The sequence below is a fragment of the Rhipicephalus sanguineus genome, chromosome 7, assembly GCF_013339695.2.
Source record: "Rhipicephalus sanguineus isolate Rsan-2018 chromosome 7, BIME_Rsan_1.4, whole genome shotgun sequence".
NCBI classification, from domain to species: domain Eukaryota; kingdom Metazoa; phylum Arthropoda; class Arachnida; order Ixodida; family Ixodidae; genus Rhipicephalus; species Rhipicephalus sanguineus.
In genome coordinates this window covers 4923012-4943900 of record NC_051182.1, presented here as the reverse complement: position 1 = coordinate 4943900, position 20889 = coordinate 4923012, and the positions used below count along the sequence as shown (strand labels likewise).

At 45.7% G+C, this 20889-nt stretch overlaps 2 protein-coding genes across 2 annotated transcripts in view; one reads left to right on the top strand and one right to left on the bottom strand.

The window, feature by feature from the left end:
* Positions 1-20889, top strand: part of LOC119400559 (unconventional myosin-Vb-like) — a 260416-nt gene that overhangs the window by 62261 nt on the left and 177266 nt on the right. The gene's annotated exons all lie outside the window — the stretch shown is intronic.
* LOC119399275 (uncharacterized) lies at positions 18673-20320 on the bottom strand. The gene has a single exon (XM_037666091.2). The coding sequence runs from the start codon at positions 20123-20125 to the stop codon at positions 19466-19468; it is 660 nt and encodes a 219-aa protein (XP_037522019.1). The 5' UTR covers positions 20126-20320; the 3' UTR covers positions 18673-19465.

The following is a 20889-nucleotide window of genomic DNA, read 5'->3' as shown; positions in this document are numbered from 1 at the left end:
TTGTAGGCGATGGTGTAGGCTGCAAATGTTTACCACGTAGCCATTTAGAGGCGGCGGCAGCCCACTTTTGCACACGCTAGACTCAAATAAATCTGAGAACACATATTCTTGACGAAAAGCCACCAGAGGAAGGTTTTGCTGCAGCAGAATAATTAAAACTGCGATTTACGCAAAATGCAAGCTAAAACAACCATCAGTCGCAATGAAGTCAGCACACACAGCAAGGGTCATTTTGGCCAGTTATATCCTCGTAAACAAAGCAAATGAGGACATATGATATTAAAACCGTGTGTTCACTGACATAAGCGCTCTCGATAAAAAATTGTCGTCAAAATGACGACCGGAGTTTCTTCTTATTTTTTTTGAAAATGTACTTTTTTGAAAAAACTCGCTTCTTTAACTATCTTTTTCTTTTTTTGCGCTGCCCGTAAAGAAATGAACTTCCGTATAAATGTTGCAAAGGCCCTTTTCAATAGTTGACATTGTTTTCAAGTTTCTGTTTGAAGTAGCAAAGGCGCCTAGGCGCCTCAAACTTAGGACCCTTTTTTGATTTCGGCCGTGTTTGCCACTCTTTCACATTTCCTTCTTCTTGAGGACGGCATAAAAAAAGCATGGATGTAATTCACAGTAATGTATATTAAACCAGCAAAAAAAAATTTCGACACATCATTTATAGTTCGCGCTAAATTCGGCCGTGAAATCCGAAAACATTGCAGTGAGCAAAAACAGGAGGCCCGCGCCGCCACCTTCAAATATTTTTTTGGCGCGCTGGGAGCGTTTCTTGGAAATAAAATTTTCAGTTCGTGCACTTTGAATGTGCCCACATACATATAAAAAACCCAGGCAAAACAAAAATTGCGACCGGAAGGCATGTTCGATCTCTCGTGAATCACCCATATTACACGCACGCATACAAACGCACGCACGAACATACATAAAGTATGGTGAACCCCCCCCCCCCCCCCGAAAAAAATTCTGGCTACGCCTCTGCCCTGTGAGAATTAACGGCCAGGCTAGAGGGAAGACACGACCGCGCGTAGCGTTTCCTCTTCCGCGTTCCACGACGCTTTGAATGGATGGATGCAGCTTACAAGCCGCGGACTTCGCCCAGCTTAAGAACCTGGCGAGTTAAACTGCTAAAAAAAATTACGCCATCTCCCGCTCAAGCTTACCATCTCCCCGCTGCTTCGCATCCACACATGGTTCCCTTTACCGGGAGATGGTGTAATTTTTCTTATTCTTCATCGTCCTTTTCTGCTTCGCCTTCTTTTTTCTTCCTCTTCGCCCCTTATTCTTTTTCTTCTTTTGCTTCCTCTTCTTCTTCTTCCCTACATGCCCGATTTCAGTTCCCTCCGCCATGCAGGGAAGGGTGTTTCAGCTCCACTAACGTTGTCGGCTATTTGTTCGGCAAACTGTGGCCTTCCTAATTTTTAGTGGACCGGTGGCGAGTAGTGGGATTCACCAAATTTTCGGTGGCGCTTACCCGTTTTATGATGGACCGTGACTAGATGACACACCATGAGGACATTAGACGCCGACAAGCTGAGCCCGTAAGGCTGCGATAGATCGTGCAGTGTTCCTCTTCAGTGTAGTGTGGCAAGTTCTACGATGCAGAAAGCTGAGCAAGTTGGTGACTAGTCACCGTAGCGTATGCCTGAAGCAGCGCACTGCACAAAGCAAAGCTAAGAATGCAAAAAAAAAAAAAACAGTGCATGCTGTTTATCTGTGTTTTCACCGGCCTGTGCCTTTCTTTGTGTTGCTTCACACGCACGTTATGATGGATAGGAAATCAGGTGCAAATGGTCTAACCTTCCTGCTTTCCTATTTCACTGATCATATTGTCAAGTGGTTGCGACGGTGAAGAAGGCTGCAGCAAGACTGGGAAATAGACAACTCTTTATTTGGGCGAACTTGTACCCGTAAAATAAAAACTCCAGCGATTCACGCTGTACACTGATAGCGCCGAGAACAGTCGCGGCCGTCGAGAAATCTGATCAGCGCTAAGGCACGTCGGCAGGGGCGCAGCCAGAATTTTTTTTTTTTTTGGGGGGGGGGAGGGGGGTTCCACCTTACTTTATGTGTGTTCGTGCGTGCGTTTGTATGTGTGCGTGTATATATATACATGCAAAATTGAAAAAAATTCGGGGGGATTTGAACGCCCCCAATCCCCCCTTTTCTACACCCCTGCACGTCGGCATTTATACTGTGGCATCGAAGATTCGACGCTTATCGTTGGTGACCGCGTTTGTTCCAGAATAAACTCTACTGTTCGCGTTGCGCGCTCGAGCTTATCGGAACAATCTACGATAATCGGGGATGTTCGACATGCCGGCGTGGTGCGCGCAAGACAGTGGTTACACGTGTAACAGGACGGGTCCTGTCAGGGCTGGGCAGAGATACTTTGAAATTGTATCGCGATACGATACAAGATACCCAGGCGAGAAGTATTGGAGATACAGATACAAGATACTGCCGCAATAATTGTATCCGATACGATACTTGGCAATTGTATCTTAAGATACTTCGATACATTCTCAAATTTGTTATTATAGATCCATACAATGCAGCAGCAAACGCCTATACACGAAAATGTCTCCTTGAAAATTTCCTAACTGTGACCTATTTTGTTTCACTTGAATGAAATGTCTGTTAGTATCTCAAAAGCTTTGCCCTTCTTGCTCAAAGTACATTAGTGTCCTTCCAAAACAACTTATTGGGGCTTCTTTTAGCTTTTTCACAGGACAAGTGTTCTTACACTTCGCTGACAGCGGTTCTTGCTTGTCATTTTTGCAATTGATGGGAGTCGCTGCTCAGCTTGCCGACCAGCTAGCAGGGTGCCATATAATCACAATAAGTTCGATAACAAGCCTTCGCACGACGGCGCAAATACCGGTGTGGAATTTTAGTTTGTCCGTAAAAGACAGTTTGCACAAAACCGTATATCCAGGCAGGTGTACAGCAGCTACAACGCAGGTAGCGGCTTTTTTTTTTTGGGGGGGGGGGGGGGGGGGACGCATGGTGTTTACGGGGCTCGCGACCGTTCGCTAGCGGCCCGGCCGGCGGCACACATGACCGTATCCGTCTAATTTGTTTTTATTTTCTAAATAAGTATGTTCATGAGCTACAAAGACATGACTGGTCTCAAGCATTTCTTTCGTGAGGAACATGTGGTCACCATGTGCTGAAAGATAACCGTAGAACAAAAACTCTATATCTCAATCCGCGTCCAGATTTCACTCGTTATGTACATCGGTATCGACGGTTTCACGAATCCTGACTCCAAATCCCCTTCAGAAATGACCTATATATGAGATATCGGAAAGGCTTCCTTTCAAATGGCAACGTCGTTTTGTTCAAACTCTCTCCGACCCCACCAGCTTCACTGTCCAGGCCCTTAAAGCTAAATTTCGCGACTGCGCCCCGCCGGCTAGATGCTGAGTTTGAGACCCCTGGTGTATACGTAGATGACATAAAACCGCAATGAATTTTCATGTTCTACTTAGCTGCTGGCGTAAGGGATTCTTTGTTGATATAGTCACTAACGTGCAATCTTTTAGCATTTTTTCTTTAACGAGAGAACATGTTCAACACAGAAATGTCTCAGACGTATTGTATAGTCGCACAAAGCGTCGAAGGACACCGCCGCTATTCGCGCTATTTCCGCTTACAGCTCCCATTACGTGGCGATTAGTAATAAGACAAATATTTAGGAAGGCCTAAAACAGGAAAACAAATTTAGGTAAAATAGAGAGGTGGTTGTGTATCAAACATCCACATTGAATGAGTACAGAAACACGATACAGACAGCGCACTGAACAGCTATGAGCATGAAGTATCGTCAGCTTACCTGTTGAGACAATAGAAAATTCAGTGCCTATGGAAAATTGCCTGAAACAGCTCGTTGGGACGCTCATGAGTAAAACGCAGCATTCAGTAAAACATTTCTCGAATCCCCTTCCTAACATTTTAAGATGGCTCCTAATGATTTCCATTATTATAATACAAATTTAATTTCGCTATCTTCTTAAGCGGTAAGCAGAATATTTTGTTCTGTATACTCAAGGCACGCCCACATAATAATATATTTGTTTTCAAACTCGCCTTGGCAACGTGTAAATGTGTAAACATTAGTAGAAATAAAGCAGACAGAAGAATAAAGCAGCAATCTTTTTTTGGGAGCGCGTTACACAAGACATACTGCAGTGACCAGACCGGAAAAACAGAGCAGAGACCCGGTAACGTATGGGATGCAAAATGACAGCTAAGAAAGCACTTGTGTTAATATTCAAATTATGATTTCATCAATTCTTTGAATAAATGTAGATGGAAGTGAAAAGTACGGTACGCCAAGATATTTTCTGTTGAGCAAACGCTTGGTCTATTAGATCTAGCATCAGTACCAGTGGTGCTAAAGTTGTTAGAATCTTATTTGATATAAGTTAATTCATTGCATGCAAGTCAAAACTTGCATCCACGAGATCCTTCAAATCGCTGATATGTAAAATTCACTCTACGCAAAGCAACCCCATTCTTGCGCGCATCACATTTCGTTACGAAGCAAGACGCAAGAGAATCTTTAATAACGACACTGTAACAACATGCGCGATAGACGCCGCACGCAGCTGAGTACGCGGCGCAGGACAGTGGCTAAGAGCAAGTGTCGCGGCATTGGCGCAACTAAAAAGAAGAGAAATCGAGAAAGCAAAAGGTACGTGGGCTGGGCGTGGACGACCGCGTGCTACCCTCACTGGATGTCTCTGGCGTAAAACTAAAATAACGTCACTCCCTTTAGACTTATTCAGATGGCTTAGAAGCACCAGTACCAGCTTTAGAAGCGGAGCTTGGCCAGCGAATAATGTTTCGCACGGTTGTGTTGCGATAGAAGTATCTTGTATCTTAAGATACACGATACATTATCGAATGTATCGGAAATACAGATACAGATACTCGTCTTTCGAGACGTATCGCGATACAGATACAAGATACCCGTAGAGTATCTAAGATAGTATCTAAGATACATGTATCTTCGATACTGCCCAGCACTGGGTCCTGTTATGGCCCGCTCACGCTTGCGGCACGGCAGCTCGCCGTTTGCCGTTTTCCATTGTCAGTATGGTGAACTATAGTCACATACAACTTTAGAAGGCAGCGGCATTTCCTCCTCAAAGGCGGATGAAAACAAACCCTGCACCAATGGGCGCGCACTCGGTACTGACGTCATGAGCGGGACGGCCTGTGGCTCCGCCTTCGGAGAACATCGGCGCGTGCATGAGCGGGACTATTTCTTTAGTCGCGGAGGCGATCGGCTGCCGCGCTTCGGTCGTCTTGGCGGGGCCTCTCCTGCCTTCTAAAGTTGTATACGACTCTAGAAGATCTCTTCTAGTTCACTATAGTTCTCAGGCTGCCGTGCGCAAGCGATTTCGTTCGCGCGCGTCAGCCGTTCTTTGCCGTTCGGAGAATTGGTCCGAGACCCATTTTCTCGCCGTTCTCCGACTGTCGGAGAACGACGTGGCCAATCAGCGACGGAGGAGCGGTTGCCATGAATACGGCGCGCCGCGTCGTCTGCGTCTGCCGCGGGACGCTTCGAGCTGCTTGCTTTTGTTCTGCATTTTTCACGCTAGAAGTGCGAATGTCGTCCGTGTCGTTGCCAGGCGAGGTTGCAGCAGTGAGTAGAGCGTTTCAGTCTGTCTGGTATTAAAAAAAGCATCGCGTAAAACCAAATGACGTGTCCTTGTAAGCTGGCACCAGGTCAAGTGGCGCCAGCTATGGAGGATTAGGAACAACTAGCAAACCCGTAATCTAAGTCCTCCGAGATTTCGGAAGCGCCCATCTCGACTCGCTAAGCCTACAGCATCGACAATTTGGGTATGGCTCTCAAAAACGGGGCCGAATCAGCACGAATACTTTGGTGTCGAAGCTTAAGGACATGAATCTAAAGCAAATGGCAGCATCAGTTCGGAGCTTACAAGCTACAGAGCGCACGGCGGCCACTTGCTAGATTCGAGGTGGACGACAACCGCTGTTGGCACTGCGGCCATGTTTTTCGGAGGCGCGAATGGCTCGCCGGCGAAGCTTGCCGTGCACGTTGGGCAGCTCTCGCGCGTGCGGCGACAGCCGACGTTCTGCGGCACCGCGCCGTTGCGGCAGGCTTGCTGCTAGCGTGAGCGGGCCATTACATGAAAATAGAAGAAGCGCGCATGGCATTGCCCTTCTCTGAACAAGCACCGTCCCGATGCTGCAAAAAAGATCGTTGATCCCTCTGTCATAGCAATCGGTATAACATGAAAGTGAAACGTGTCGTCACAGAAGTACCTTATTGTTTATAGTGCACTGGTATATGGAGAGCTTGTACAATGTATAGTGTTGTTTGGCAGATATAGCACGGCTTGATGTGGACGAATCCACATTGACGTCTAGTGGCACATCGCCGTACCGACCACTAACGCCCATGATCATGATTTAACCCTTGCAGTCGCTCAAGTTGTCAAGATATACCTCGACACCGCATATGGTGAACCCTGCGCAAAGATTGCATCAACAACCACATAGTAAACACCGATAGTCGACATGCGCTCCTTCAAAGCGTCGTGAAACGCGACGAGCCAGTGGCGTAGGCAGAAAGTTCTATTGGGGGGGGGGGGGGTGGCAGACAGGTAAGTGTGGTCGACATGGGGCCCAGGCAGGTAAGTGTGGTCGATTGGTATTTTGTGCTCTGTATGCCATGTTAGAAAAAATTTCGGGGGGAGGGGGGATGTTGCATGGGCCCGGTGCGCCCCCGTTTCCTGGCTACGCCGCTGCGACGAGCGTAGTATCTTCCCTCTAGCCCGGCCGTTAAAGGCCTCACCGCGCTGCCACCGCACGTCCGTTTCCGCTCCGTTTTTCGTGTTCCGTCGTGAGCGTGCAGCGCTGTTGCCGCGACAGGTTCCCTACCTGAATCATCGCATTAGAGACGTGTGCGGGGACGCCGTGTTCTTGCAAGTTGACGCGCACACACCTTCAAACGCTGCGATGTCGCGCCGAACGCGACCTAGCGCAAATGGGCTGATTGTTGCTGAGAATGCCTGAGATGCGGCAGCAATAACTGAATTTCAACTATTGTACAGCGTAAAGCCCCTCTATACAGCGTTTCGGGCGTCCATGACCGCATGCCATGCAACTCGTGCCGCTGTAGAACAGAACGTAACCGCGCAAATGCTTTGTTTACGTCAAAATGCGGAAAATTAAACCCACATAAGCAAAAGTATGTTTGAGTCGTCTGCTGGTGATAGTCGCCGCCATCGAACACCGCTGCAGTGACGAACGGTTGCCAGCACTTCGCGAACATCGCGTCGGCCAATCAGCGCGCGCATGCTGTCCGCTCGTGCGGTCCCACCGAGGACTGTTGCGGAAGCCTCCCGCCTCGAAAAGCGGAACGGAGCAGAAAAACGGAGCGGAAACGGACGTGCGGTGGCAGCGCGGTGAGGCCTTAATTCTCACAGGGCGAGCGGGGAACGCGGTGCGACAGCCAGGCGAGCGTCGGAGAACTATTTTTCGATATGGGTGTATGCTATGCGCGAGGTTTGGGCTAAAGCCGCCACCTCGTGGTGTGTTAAAGCGTTGACGAAATTACGCTTGCCCTATTGGAAACGCGCCGAGTGGGACGGTCGTAGCAACGGCGCCTTGCCGGAGCTAACTGCCGAGGCAACAAAGTTCTTGATTTTTTTTTTTTGAACCTGGTGGCACACATGTCACCGCCCCGTTATGAAGGGGACGCTCGTAGCACCCATCCATCCAAGAGCACCGTGAGAGGAAAGTGTGAAAGATAAAAGGCCTGCTCATGTAGCCTCCTTTATGTGTTTGGCGGTAGCTCAGTAGGCTAAACGCCCACCAGTCATCGTCGCGGACCGAGAGGTCGTGGGTTCGACTCCAGTCAACGGAGTTTTTCTCCTTGCCATCTGATGGCGTTCATTTTCCTGACGTATTTCCGTGACGGAAATACGTCATCAAAGTATTGGTGGACCCCGGCATAAAACACGTGTTAAAAAGCACGAATTCGAAGCAAGAAACGCATAGTAAATGTGCACTTAAAGTCACTAGAACGGGAAAAGTACGGCGACCGTCCGGACCGCCGCCATGTTCGATCCAGCGCGGCCGAAGCTTCGGCGGCGTGGTGATGACTTTACGTGCAATAACGCGCATTTTACGAACTGCGTGTGCTTTTTCAGCCCCGATTTGAAGGATACCGTTGTTGCCTAAATGATTAGGCAAGAAATAGTGGCGGTTTTCACTTCCTACGCACGAGTGTTAACGCGATGAAAGAAATGCGAACCGCGCGGCAATTATGTGTTCCGTGGTAGGCATTTATGTTTAAGTGCTTGTAGCCTATCTGTTAATAAAACACACCATAGACGCGCATGATGTAATCAGTGATGATTCTGACGTAGGTGAAAGCGCGACTAAAACAAATGCGAACAGCGTACGCGGGTGCCGCACCGTTCTCATTTCTCTTGATCGCCTCGATACATGGTAGAATACGTGACGTGCAGGCATACGGAAAGATATTAAACTACATGCAGCCTCAAGGAATTATATCCTGCCAAAAATGGATGAATTCAGCAAACGGTGAAGAAGACAGGAAAGTGGCTAGACTACAACTCTGTAATCAACAAAGCGGGGCTGAAATAAATAGATTCACGCAGTCTCATATCACAATCGCCTTCACGTCAGCCGAACTAACCAAAAAGGCATAACACCAAACTGACGCGCAATTACTGTATGTCATCTTCGCATTATTATTTCCTCCTCGAGATTGTAAAAAAAAAAAAAAGATTGCAGGAAGTCTCATTCCATTCTGCGTAATTCCACAGAGCTACCACTATAACACGTTTCCCTCCTCTTTGCAATGCGAAAGGCCTCAAGCATTTCAGAAGCCATTTTGTCATGACTTCTGCCCAAAACCCTGATTTCGTTCATCACCAGCTTACATTTGCCCTGTTTACAATGGAGTACCGGATTCGATCGTGTTCTCTTTTCTAACGATTTCAAATGTTTCCAGCCTCTATGTAAACCACCCCAAATGCAGTGGTATTTCATATGGGAAACCGCAGCACCCTTTTTTTTTATTTCGAAAGTCTGCCCTTAGGCACCTGCAGCACCTACAGTGGCGCAACAGTCCACTGCATGGATGGATGGATGGATGGATGCTATGAGCGTTCCCTTTATAACGGGGCGGGGACAATTGTGCCACCAGCGCTGTTTCAACAAAGATGTGCCACCAGGCTCGACCAATAAAAAAAAAAACGTTTTCCTTTTTTTTTTATGTTGCACTAATGCTTCTACTTCCTTCAAATCTATCTTGCTATGGGCAAAAAAACGTAAATTCACAGCCCAGTTCTGTGCCCTTTACGAGAGAACGTTCTTATTTTTCCCACTACCTATTTTTATCCTTTCTCTCTAATTTACTGCCACCAATACTCGAACCGTCTTTTACTTATTTCTATCGCGGGCGTGTTCAGCTTTCCATTGTTGTCCCTAAAACCCAAGGCTTCAGGTAGGCTCGTGCCCGACCGTACACCTGGGTGGATATCTCCACATTCAATCAGAACATGCTCCGTCGCTTCCTTATTTTCCCCACAGCATGTGCATTGTTCTTCTTCTGTACTGAATCTCGCTTTATAACTACGCATTCTAAGGCAACCCGATCTCGCTTCGAACAGTAAAGCCCTTCCCCTTGAATTCTGGTAAAATGCCTCCCTGCTCATTTCGTTTTTGCCCTTTCGGTACTTACTCAGAGCCGGCTTTTTCTCCATAGCTGCCGTCCAGTAAATCCTCTCCGCTTCTCTGACTTTTCGCTTAACGCTCTTTGTTGCCTTATCGCTTACACTACCGGTCGTATACTTACTGGTCCACTGCATGAGAACGCTCTTCCTATACAAATAACGGAACACCTTCTCTGCCCGTCTACTCTCCTTCATATTTCTTAGCCTTTCTTTGGACCTTATTTTGCTCTGAGCTTCCCTCGCCTCAAAACCTGCCCATTGCATATCGCCCTTTACAGCCTCATTTGTCGCCTTCTCGTGAGCACCCAACGCGAGGCGTCCCACAGTCCTATGATTTACATAAATCCATTCCCGATTGCACCTCTGCCCTCATGCACACCACTGAGTTCCCAAAAGTAAGCCCCGGAACCATTACACCTTTCCACAGACCTCGAAGCACCTGGTACCTATTGTACCCCCACAACTCTCTGTGCTTCATTATTGCAGCATTCCTATTTCCTTTTGCTGCCGAGGCTTTTTCCTGTACCTCCATGTACCTGTCACCCTCATTTATCCATACCCCGAGGTACTTGTATTCGCTCACCCTCGGTGTTTCTTGGCCCTGTATTGACACCGCCTGCTCATTGGGATCATTGAATACCATCAATCCACATTTTGTTACACCAAATCCTAGTCCTAGAGCTTCCCCTTCCCTTCCGCATATATCCGCCAGCCGCTGTATATCATCTCGACTGTCCGCAAATAAGACAATATCGTACGCATAAAATAAACCTGGAAGCTTCTGTTCAATCATCACGCCGCCCTGTTTGTGTGACAGATGAAAACCAATATTGCTACCTTCTAGCGCTTTTTCAAAACTCACCATGTACAGCATGAATAACAGCGGGAACAATGGATATCCCTGTCTCAGCCCCTTGCTAATCTCCACGTTCTCTTTGCTACTCATTCCTTCCCATTCTATGGAAACTGTATTTTCTCGGTATATCTCCCTGAAAAGCTGTATACAGTCGTCGCCTATGCCCATTCCTTTCCATATATCCCACAAAATTTCGTGATTAACGTTGTCGTACGCCCCAGTGATGTCTAGAAAAGCCACGTACCATGACCTATTTTCTATTTTAGATATTTCTATACACCGAGTGAGAACGAACAAACAGGTTACCTGTCGACTAGAAATCCATTCTGAAGTTCTCCCAAAATATCGTTATGTTCTGCCCACGTTCCTATTTTCATTTTTACTGCTCGCATCGCCAACCTCTGTAGTACCGATGTAATGGTTAGTGGTCTATACGGGCGAATCTTATCCTTTGCTTCCTTGCCTTTATAGACTAAGTTCGTTCTACTTTTCCGCCACCTGTGCAGCCTGTTCTGTGAGCATTCTTTTACGGCTTTCAGCAGTGCTTCTTTAGTGTCATGTCCTAGTTCGTTAATGAGGCTAACGAGTACCCCATCTAAACCCACGGCAGTGCGCTTTGGAATTTTTCCTTCGGCCATTTTTCAGTTCAAATTCTCAAGTACTGGCTCTTCCTTGGTTGCTCTCTCTGCCACTGGGCAAAACCCCGGGACGCTCTTTTTTAGAATCAGCTGTTACCTTTCTGGTGTAACCTAGCGCTTCGTACCCTTCCAATTGATTTCCTGCTTCATCTACAATATGTTGTTGCATTGTGACGGACTTCCTATCTAGCGACTTTATGTGGCTTCAAAATATCCTTGGCGCGGCCTCCTTTTTTTTTTTTTGTGAATCTCTGTCACCCAGCGTTCAGTTTCACCTTTAGTTTTTGCCTCGACTAATTTCTGTACAGTGGATATTTTTCTCTAAATATATTTCCCATATTTTGTTGACTTCGTCCTGCGGCCGCTTGTCCTTTCTTGCCCTTCTATGATTCCGTGATGCTTCGCGTCGCTTCTCGATCGCTTCTCGGATTTCATTGTTCCATCAACTTTGCTCGCGAGCGCCACGAGTGGCCACTTGCGGCCACTTCATATTCAACTGGCGTGCCACGAACCGTCGTCTCTCCGTTTGCTACGCCCGCGTTGCATGCAAGTGCGTTCACGCGAGGGCGGCAAATTTGATAAAACTGCTAGGCTTTCAGAAAGTTGGGAGTGCAGGATTCTTTTAGGGCCTCACCACGAAGAGGAAGGACAACATATACGGAACCAATCATGTTTTCGATGTGACAGAAAGCACGGACGTGCGACGGAGTGTCTTGAAAGGGCGATTCGTGCGGCTGGTCAGCGTAAACCTCGAAGCATAGGCCGTCACCATCGATGTTTGTATGCATTCTTTCTTGTCATTTTGCCTGCTTATTGTCGAGTAAACGATGACATTTGTGTCTGACGTGTGTTAGATAACCCTTTGCGATGGGCGCAAGTAAAACGTACGATCGCCGAACAGCACGTGTTGCATTTTATTAATGCCTGGTAGTTCCGCGAAGTTTCCCGTTCTGTAGTTGCTCAGGCTACATGAATCATTGAGTAACTTTGTCACGTGCTAGATATGCATGTGATATCCTAGCTGCCACGTAGCTCAATAAAACGGCGGCTTTGCTTTACTTTGCACAGTGATGTGAATGTTGATGGCAGCAGAAGGGAAATAAATTTTAAACTTCTCACGGTCCGCGACGCATTTTGCCAGGCGTGAGGGGCTTCTTCCTAACTGTTGCTGCTTAGGAACTGCGCGGCTGCGAACTGCGCCGCTAGACGAACTGCGGTACGGTGGAAAAAGAGCAGCAGCGTACGAAGGAAAATTGTTAGCTCTGTCGATAGCTTTCCGCCAAAGAAATGCCATCGAAAGCCGGCAATGTGATCTCGAAGACTCGAGATCACATTGCCAGCTGCCACTCGCTTCCGTAGGCAGTGTAAAAATATTAGTTAACTTGCGTGGAGCGTAAATTCACAGCGAACTAGCTACATGTACTTCATAAACGTACCCTCAGAATCACTTTTTTTAAGCGGCGTACACTAATGCAGCATTCCCGCCTGTTTCTAAAGCATGGCCACGGCGCAACACTGAAACACTTTATTCCAGGTGCGTAGTTCTTATAGTTATTGCCACAGTTTACGACACAGCAATTCATACGCGACATTGGGAAGCACTGCTAACGACCTGACACGGCTCCGCTAATGGGTCGGCTGCTGCGCGGAGCACGCTACTGCCTTCGTTCACTCCCGCACCGTGGCGCCACCAGCTCAGTGCACGCTTCCTATACAACGCCAATAGCACAATTCACAAAGGTCTGGCCATGCTTCGTATCACAATGTGGCTTCTTATTTTCTATGGCGTATTTCGCCCGATGCGTGCGCATAAACCACTCAGCTTCTTTGGCGCCGAGAACACTATACAGGCACGCCATACCTGACAGCAACCTTCTTCAGGCCATGCGCCACTCGTTGCGTATAGGGAACTACAGGCGGTCTCCTGTGCTCGGGCGAAGCCTTTGTGTTTTAAGTGCGGAGCACTTTAGGAACCCGGGCTGTCGTATGCTGTCATCGCATGCTGTCGTATGCTGTCGTCGTCGTCTCAGTCGCTTGGCGTAACGCAGGCGAAACCAGGTATTGGCCGCGAGATCGACCTATAGGTGGCAGCACCGTAGCCGCGTTAGTGTGGAGAGGCGATCGGCGGCGCGTATACAAATGCACACAGCGGCGCTTCGTTGTAAGCGGTTTGAGCCTATTGTCGGCGAATAAAATGCGTTGATTGCAGCTGAGTGGTAATATATACGCTCTTCATTATTGAATCGATCCACGAAGATCATCCAACGTTACTATTACTAGTGAGAGAAGCGCAATCTGCCGATGAAAGGTATGCTCGCCCTGGGTGACAGTCTGCGCTTACGCACTATGTTACGTTTTTTGTTTTCTCTGTACGTGTTTAGCTTGCGTTCGATCACTGCTTTAGTACGACTGAAATGGTGTTTACGTCTTGTTCATTTCTATAGCAGCTTATATTCCTGTGCAATGAGTTTAATAGCACTGATCATGCGAATACGCATATGCAGGTAAGAGTTTAGCACAGATCTTTCATCGACTGATTACGTGCACGACAGTGATGCAACCAAGGTCCTGTTATTTTATGGAATAAGTGCCTTTTTTTTTTTTTCAAAGTAATAATGCCCGCTGCCTTCCATCAATCTATAACACACAAACGCTCAAGATAATGTAAAAAAAAAGGATGACGTTTTGCGTAAAATTATACAGCAAAAATGTAAGGAACGTTGTCGGGATTAATTTTAACATCTGGGTTCTTCAAAGCGTATCTAAATCTAAGCACACGGGTGGTTCTATACATAAATTTCGCCCCAAGTTAAAATTACGCGCGGCAGCTCCGTTTTATCACTGCCGTGTCATTCCACTGTCTGCTTTTTTTTTAGGGAACAGTTTGAGTACCGAAGTGTGAGACATCACTTGATAGAAATATTTCGCTGATGAGGGACCACGACCGTAGAATAAAAGTACATCTTAAGCACAACTACAGCTCATCATGAACTACAGTGCCGCAGTTATACACCTAACAACAACGCGAAAGTGCAAGAGCCTCGTTTTTGTTTACCACCGAGTCGCTAAAACGCTGCATTCACACACTATTTAATGCTCTTAATGTTTGGGACTATGCCACGCGCACTTTAGGATGTGCTTGAGCCAGAAAGCTGCACCAACACTGCAATGATTCTGGCGAACGAAGGGTACGGCACCAATATACAGCCCTCTCGAAAGTCGCACTCACTGATCTTATTACAATGCGCATGCAGCCGAGCAAGCCCATTTGCTTCTGTACAACATGCTAGGTATACGTACGAGCAGTTACACTCGCGCTAACATAACAGAACAAGCCGCCCTTTGAGAACGTGCATGACGTACGCGCACATGCAAACACGACGTGGCTAGCAGACGACGCAGGGAGCGATCCACACTAGGCGCTCTTCAGCCAGTAGCCGCCAGGCGGCGACTCCGCTCGATCTCGCGGCCAATAGCAGAGCCGCCTATAGCATAGCCACGTATTCGCCGCGAAATCGGGCTACAGGTGGCAGCACCGTCGCCGCGCAAGTGTGGATAGGCGGTTGTCGGCGCGTACACAAACGCAAACAACAGCGCTTCGTTGTGAGCGATCTGACCCGATTTCCTGCAAACAAAATGCGTTGACTGCAGCTTTCTGGTAATATGTGCGCTCTTCATTCCAGAATTAATGCACGAAGGGCGCTGAACGTTACTGTCACTTGTGAGAGAAGCGCATTCCGTCAACGAACAGGTTGCTCGCCTTCGGCAACAGTCGGCGTTTTCGCAATGGATGACATTTTCTTGTTTTATTTGTACATGTTTAGCTTTTGTTCCACCTACAACGCACTGCTGTAGCGCGACTGAATTAAGTATTTACTTCTTGTTCATCTGAATATCCCCCCCCCCCCCAAAAAAAAAAAAGAAAGCCCGTATTCCTTCACAATGAGGTCAAACAGTAGTTTGTGCCCTGTGTGCTTAAATATTTATCCGCATTTATTATTCAGTTCTCCATGAAATGTTGGACAGTTGATAGGTTTACTGAGGAAAGCTACGTGGCTGACAGAGCGCTTTAGCGCTACGGAGACGTTTAACACGCACACGCTTGTTTTTATTCCAGTAACAGTACGCAAAGGTAACTGTACAGCACGCAACTTTATTCGATTGATTACTTGCACGACAGTAATGGAAACAAAGACCCGGTTATTTCACGGGACCAAAGTATGTTTTTTCATGCGAATAATGTCCGCTGCCTTCCGTCAATCTATAACAACGCAACACAAACGCTCAAGAAATTATAAAGAAAGAAAGATGTGGCTTCGCGTGAAATTACTACGACATAAATCTAAAGCACGCCGTTTGGATTAATTTTGACCATCAGGGCTCTTTAGCGCGTACCTTAATTTAAGTACACGGGTGTTTTTGTATAAATTTCGCCACAAGTTAAAATTGCGCAAGGCAACTCAGCTTTCTAGTTTCCGTGTCATTATATTTTCCCTTCTTTTTAGGGGACAATTTGAGTACCCAAGTGTCAGACGTGACTTGACAGAAATATTTCTCTGTAGTGCGACCAGGACCGCACACAACTAAAGCTCGTCGCGTAACCTATAAACGACCGTGCCGAAGTTGCACACCTAACCACAACGCGGAAGGGCATGAGAGCCTTTATTTTTACCACCGAGCCACTAAAAGGCTACATTCACATGAGATTTAATACTTCTCATCTTTAGAACAACGCCAAAAGCACTTGGCAATGCGCTTGGACCACAGAGCGGCACCTACACTGATATGACTCTCGAGAACGGAGGATACGACGACCACACACAGCACTCTCGACAAGTGCACTCACTGATCTTATTACACATACAGCCGGCCAAGGCCAAATGACAATGACAATGACTTTTAATTTCGCATCAATACAGTGATTGATACGAAGGGGCGGGCGGTAAAAGCTGTCATTTAGACAGCTTGACGAAGCCGCCGGCCCCCTCATTAGCGCTAACAGCAGCAATATATTAGCAATATATAAACATGATATAGCAAGATATAACACAAGACACATATAAAAATAAAGCAGCAGTCTAAACAGCAGCGATATATTAACAATATGTCAGCATAAATCAGTAATATAACAAGACACATATAGAAAAAAGTACAATTATGTCTAACTTTACAAAATTGCAGTCCTTTGCAGAGACAAAGAAAAAAAAAACGCGAGATAATAACATTATTCACACGTAACCTTGATTATTGCAGAACACCAAAAAAGAAAGATAACACATACACATGTGAAAGATTTACAAATGAGAGCCATCAGAAGAATGTTTTTCAAGAGTATCTGTCTTGAGTTCAAAAAAACTGCGTATAGCTTTAAAAGACATGTTCTCTAATTGTAGCCCTTCGCAAATTAATCTGTTTAATAATCTTGGTAAGTTATTTCCGAGTGTTTGTTTTCCATATGTTGTTCGCACTGTTGGTACTATCCAGTATTCCTTTTTACGTGTTGCATATACAGTGGTGTTTTCTTGTAACCTGGAAAGGTCCTTAAGAAAATCCGATCTAGTTTTTAACTCTTGTTTATACGCCCTACACAAACGGTAATCATACAGTGTTGTGGCTGGCAGTACCCTATATTTTAAGAAATATTCGCGTGTGTGGAAGTGATTTGGGACATTTTCAATTGCGCGTAGGAACTTTTTTTGTAGAACGTGTATTTTGTGTAGATTTCCTTGAGTAGTGGTGCCCCAAACTAAGTGACAGTAATTAAGTCGGGACTGAAACAAACTGTTAAAAATTAGCATCATAACATTCTGTGGCAGTATATGGCGATTGCGGTAAACAATACCAATCACTTGGGGCAGCTTTGTTGCTAAGCAATCTACATGTGCATCCCAGCATAATGTTTCCTGAAAGACGACGCCTAATGTTTTAAAGCTGGATACGAGGGCGATGGGCGAGGAGTTTAGTGTTATATCTTTATTAACAGTAATCTTTTTATTTTTACTGCGAAATAACATAGCTTTTGTTTTATTTGTATTTAATTTAAAACTGTTTTGACGTGCCCATTCGTCTAACTTCTGTAAGGTTAAGTTGGCTTCATCGATTAATTCATCAACCGAATTCCCTATTAAAAAGATACTAGTATCGTCAGCGTAAATTATGTATTTTGCCTGAAGGTTTATGTTGATAATATCATTAATATAGAGATTAAAAAGGAATGGGCTCAAGATACTGCCTTGTGGCACACCTGAAGACAGGACGAGAGGATTAGAGAGATTCTGGTTTATGTCGACTCTCTGGATACGATGTTGTAGGTAGAATTTAATGAGGTGTGCCGCTTTGCCGCGATAGCCATAGCGTAATAGTTTCTCTATTAAAAGGGTGTGATTTATAAGATCAAATGCTTTAGTGAAGTCGACAAAAATGCCTAGGACTAGTTTACTTTCGTTAAGTGCCGTTAATATTAAGTCTTTTTGAGCTAATAACGCCAATTCAGTGCTAAGGCCTTTGCGGAAACCAAATTGGAACGGTATTATAGAGTTATGTTTTTCTTCAAATTCAGTAAATCGATTTAAAATTATTTTTTCAAGTAATTTTGAAAATACCGGTAGAATAGATATAGGGCGATAGTTACCCATGTCATTTTTATTACCTTTTTTAAATAACACCGTCACACGTGCGGCTTGCATTCTGCGGGAAAAGACAGCCTAGTTTAGACAAAGGTTGAAAATGTAAGAAAGAGGAGGGGCTAATAGATCAATTACATGCTTCATAGGTTTAATCTGGAAACCATCTATGTCTTTTGCGTTGCTGTTATTTAGGTGGTGAGTTATATAAATTACTTCAAGCTCATTTACAGGGTTTAAAAAGATTGTGTTTGTAATGTAGGGAAGGCTATTTAGACTGTGTTGCCCAACGGGAATGTTTGCAACGCTAACAAAATGCTTATTAAAAGCATCTGCAAGCAGTGTACCTGAGAGCTCTTGACCATTTATCTCTAACTTCGTAATCTTTTCAGGAGTGGCGTTTACTTTTAAGACAGTGTTTAGCTTTTTCCACATAAGCTCAGAGCATCCAGCTGCGGCGCTGAAATAGTTTACAAAGTAGTTACGCCTAGCTTTCTTTATATCCTTATCCAAGCGATTACGGCACGATTTGAATTGGCGAAACAGCTCACAGTCTTTAGTTTGAATAAATCTGTGGTATAGGTTGTTGTTCTCGATTCTAGAAAGAAGCTCGGAGCTTAACCAGGGCTTTCGAATGTTCCGCCCTTGCTTGACGCAAATGGCAGGAAAACTAGTTGCATATATAGGTTTAAGAATACGAAGAAAGATTTCGTATGCCCTATTCGCATCACAACACCTGAACACTTCCTGCCAAGAAGTATGTTCTATTTGACTACAAAAATCTAGATAAACCTTCTTCTGTAATTCTCTGGACAAAATGTGTTAATTTGGGCCTCTTACTACGTATATGTATGTTGCAACAAAGAAATATAGGTAGGTGATCACTGATATCATACGCAAAAACACCTGCTTTAACATCTGCATAATTTATATTTGTGAAAAAAATATCGATTAAAGATGAGGAATGCTGAGTTATTCTAGTGGGTAAATTAATTACATTAACTAGGCCATTTACCATAAGTAAAAAATCAAGCTTTTCCTTGAGAGAGTCATTCTTCATCATATTAATATTAATGTCACCACCGAACACAACATCGAAGTGATTTTCGTTAACGAACTCTGCAATTGATTCAAGGTAACTGAAAAATGGAGACACAGCACCACTGGGAGGACGGTAGCACACAGTTAATACCATGTTTTGCACTTTAATTGACAGCATTTCACAGTCATGTGTGCTGACAGAAAGTTCGGATAATAATTCACAAGTAAATGCTTCCTTAATCAAGATGCACACACCGCCACCGCGTGCATAGGCACGATTTAAATAAAATGTATTGTGGGATGGAAGGCGTAAAACATCAAGATCATTCGTACACCAGGTTTCTGTTAATAATATTGCATCAAATGAAAAACGGAGTTGTTCAAGGAACAAACAAAGATCGGACTTCTTATTTATAACAGAACGAATATTTAGGTGAAAGCATTTAAATGATTTGAGGAACGGTTTCCCGATGTGTTGCTCACATACTTGGGGCAACACATAGGTGTCAACGCTTGTGTCTGCCATTGGTTTAGCAAACCACACGGCTCTTAACCTAGTTTATCTAGATCATCTGCGGTGGAAATCACTACTGCTTGTTCACCGTCCGCTTTGCGAACAAGTACCCGACCGTTGTTGTGCCACACATACTTGTACATTGCCCTTTTGGCCCAGTTTTTTGTTTCAAACAGAAGAGCACGTGTTCGTTTTGTCACATTTTCCTTCATAAAGACCACATCATTCCTGTCACGCAGTTTCTTTCGGTTCAACCACCACCGATCCCTATCAGTCCGCTTGACAAAGCGACAGATAATGCCGGGTATTTTATCTTTCTTAGACGGTAGGCGGTGAACCGCGACCACGTCGTTAGCCGATAGCTGTGGAAGCTCAAGCTGCGTGGCAAGTTCGTTTAGCTTTTCAATCAAATTTTCTTTTTCTGTCTGTTTAATGCCATGAAATTCGAGGTTAAGGCGGCGGCTTTTCCATTCGAGAGCGTCGATTTCAGCTTGGAGCTGATTAACATCGTTTTCGTTTTTCTCGAGTATTTCGGTGCGGCGTCTGAGTTCTTTAATTTCCTGTTCATGTTTCTCGGTAGTTTGCCGCAGTTCATCATACTGCTCCGACCAGAATTGTAAGGAATCCTCTATGCCCTCTACTACTTCCTTCAGTGGCAACAGCTGGTCAAGCTTAGAACTTATGTTCTTTAACATTAGGCGAATGTCTTGCTGGTCAGATTCATCATTTCCACTCGGTGGTTGCGCTCGAATTTTCTGTCTCCGACAAGACGTACAGCGCCAAGCTTGGCGATACGCCTCCCCCTTTGTCTTGAGCGTTGTCACAGAAATTCCCGAACATTTTCCGGTATGAAAAGTAGAAGTACAGTCACTGCACACGATAAAAGGGTCCGACTCCGTGAACCGTACCTGACAGGTCAAACATAGCATATTAGACGCCATCATCACTGTTTGGCAGCAGCAGCAGCATCAAGAAAAAAGTGCAAGAAGGGAAATAAAAAAATTCAAGGATACTAACCTGCGAAAAAGCAGGTGCTGATTTAGGCGCTGTCTCGATGCTGCCGCGGCCGCCAATGTAACGCAGTGCCTGGATTGACTGCCTTATAAGTTGTCCGTCGACCGAGACGCCGTATGACGGTTGCGGCTGGCTCCACTGTAGGTTGGTCTGCTTGGCCACCAGTGACTCAGACGGCGCCTGAAGACTATTGTGTCTGGCTCCCGTGGGCTTTGTCGCACGCGCTGCCCTTCGTCAACAGCAGCAGAAGCTCGGTGAATGCGGTATCAGGAGAGCTGATTCGTATCTGCGAAAAAGCAGGTGCTGATTTAGGCGCTGTCTCGATGCTGCCGCGGCCGCCAATGCTTCTTTACATCGTGTTAGGCATCCGTACGAGCGGTTAAAGTAGCACTAACGCAACGGAACAAACCGCCTTTTGAGGACCTGCATGATTTATGCGCGCATG

Excerpts from the sequence above, each read along its gene's own strand:
- LOC119399275 (XM_037666091.2), bottom strand. The coding sequence starts at position 20,125 with ATGTTAAAGAACATAAGTTCTAAGCTTGACCAGCTGTTGCCACTGAAG.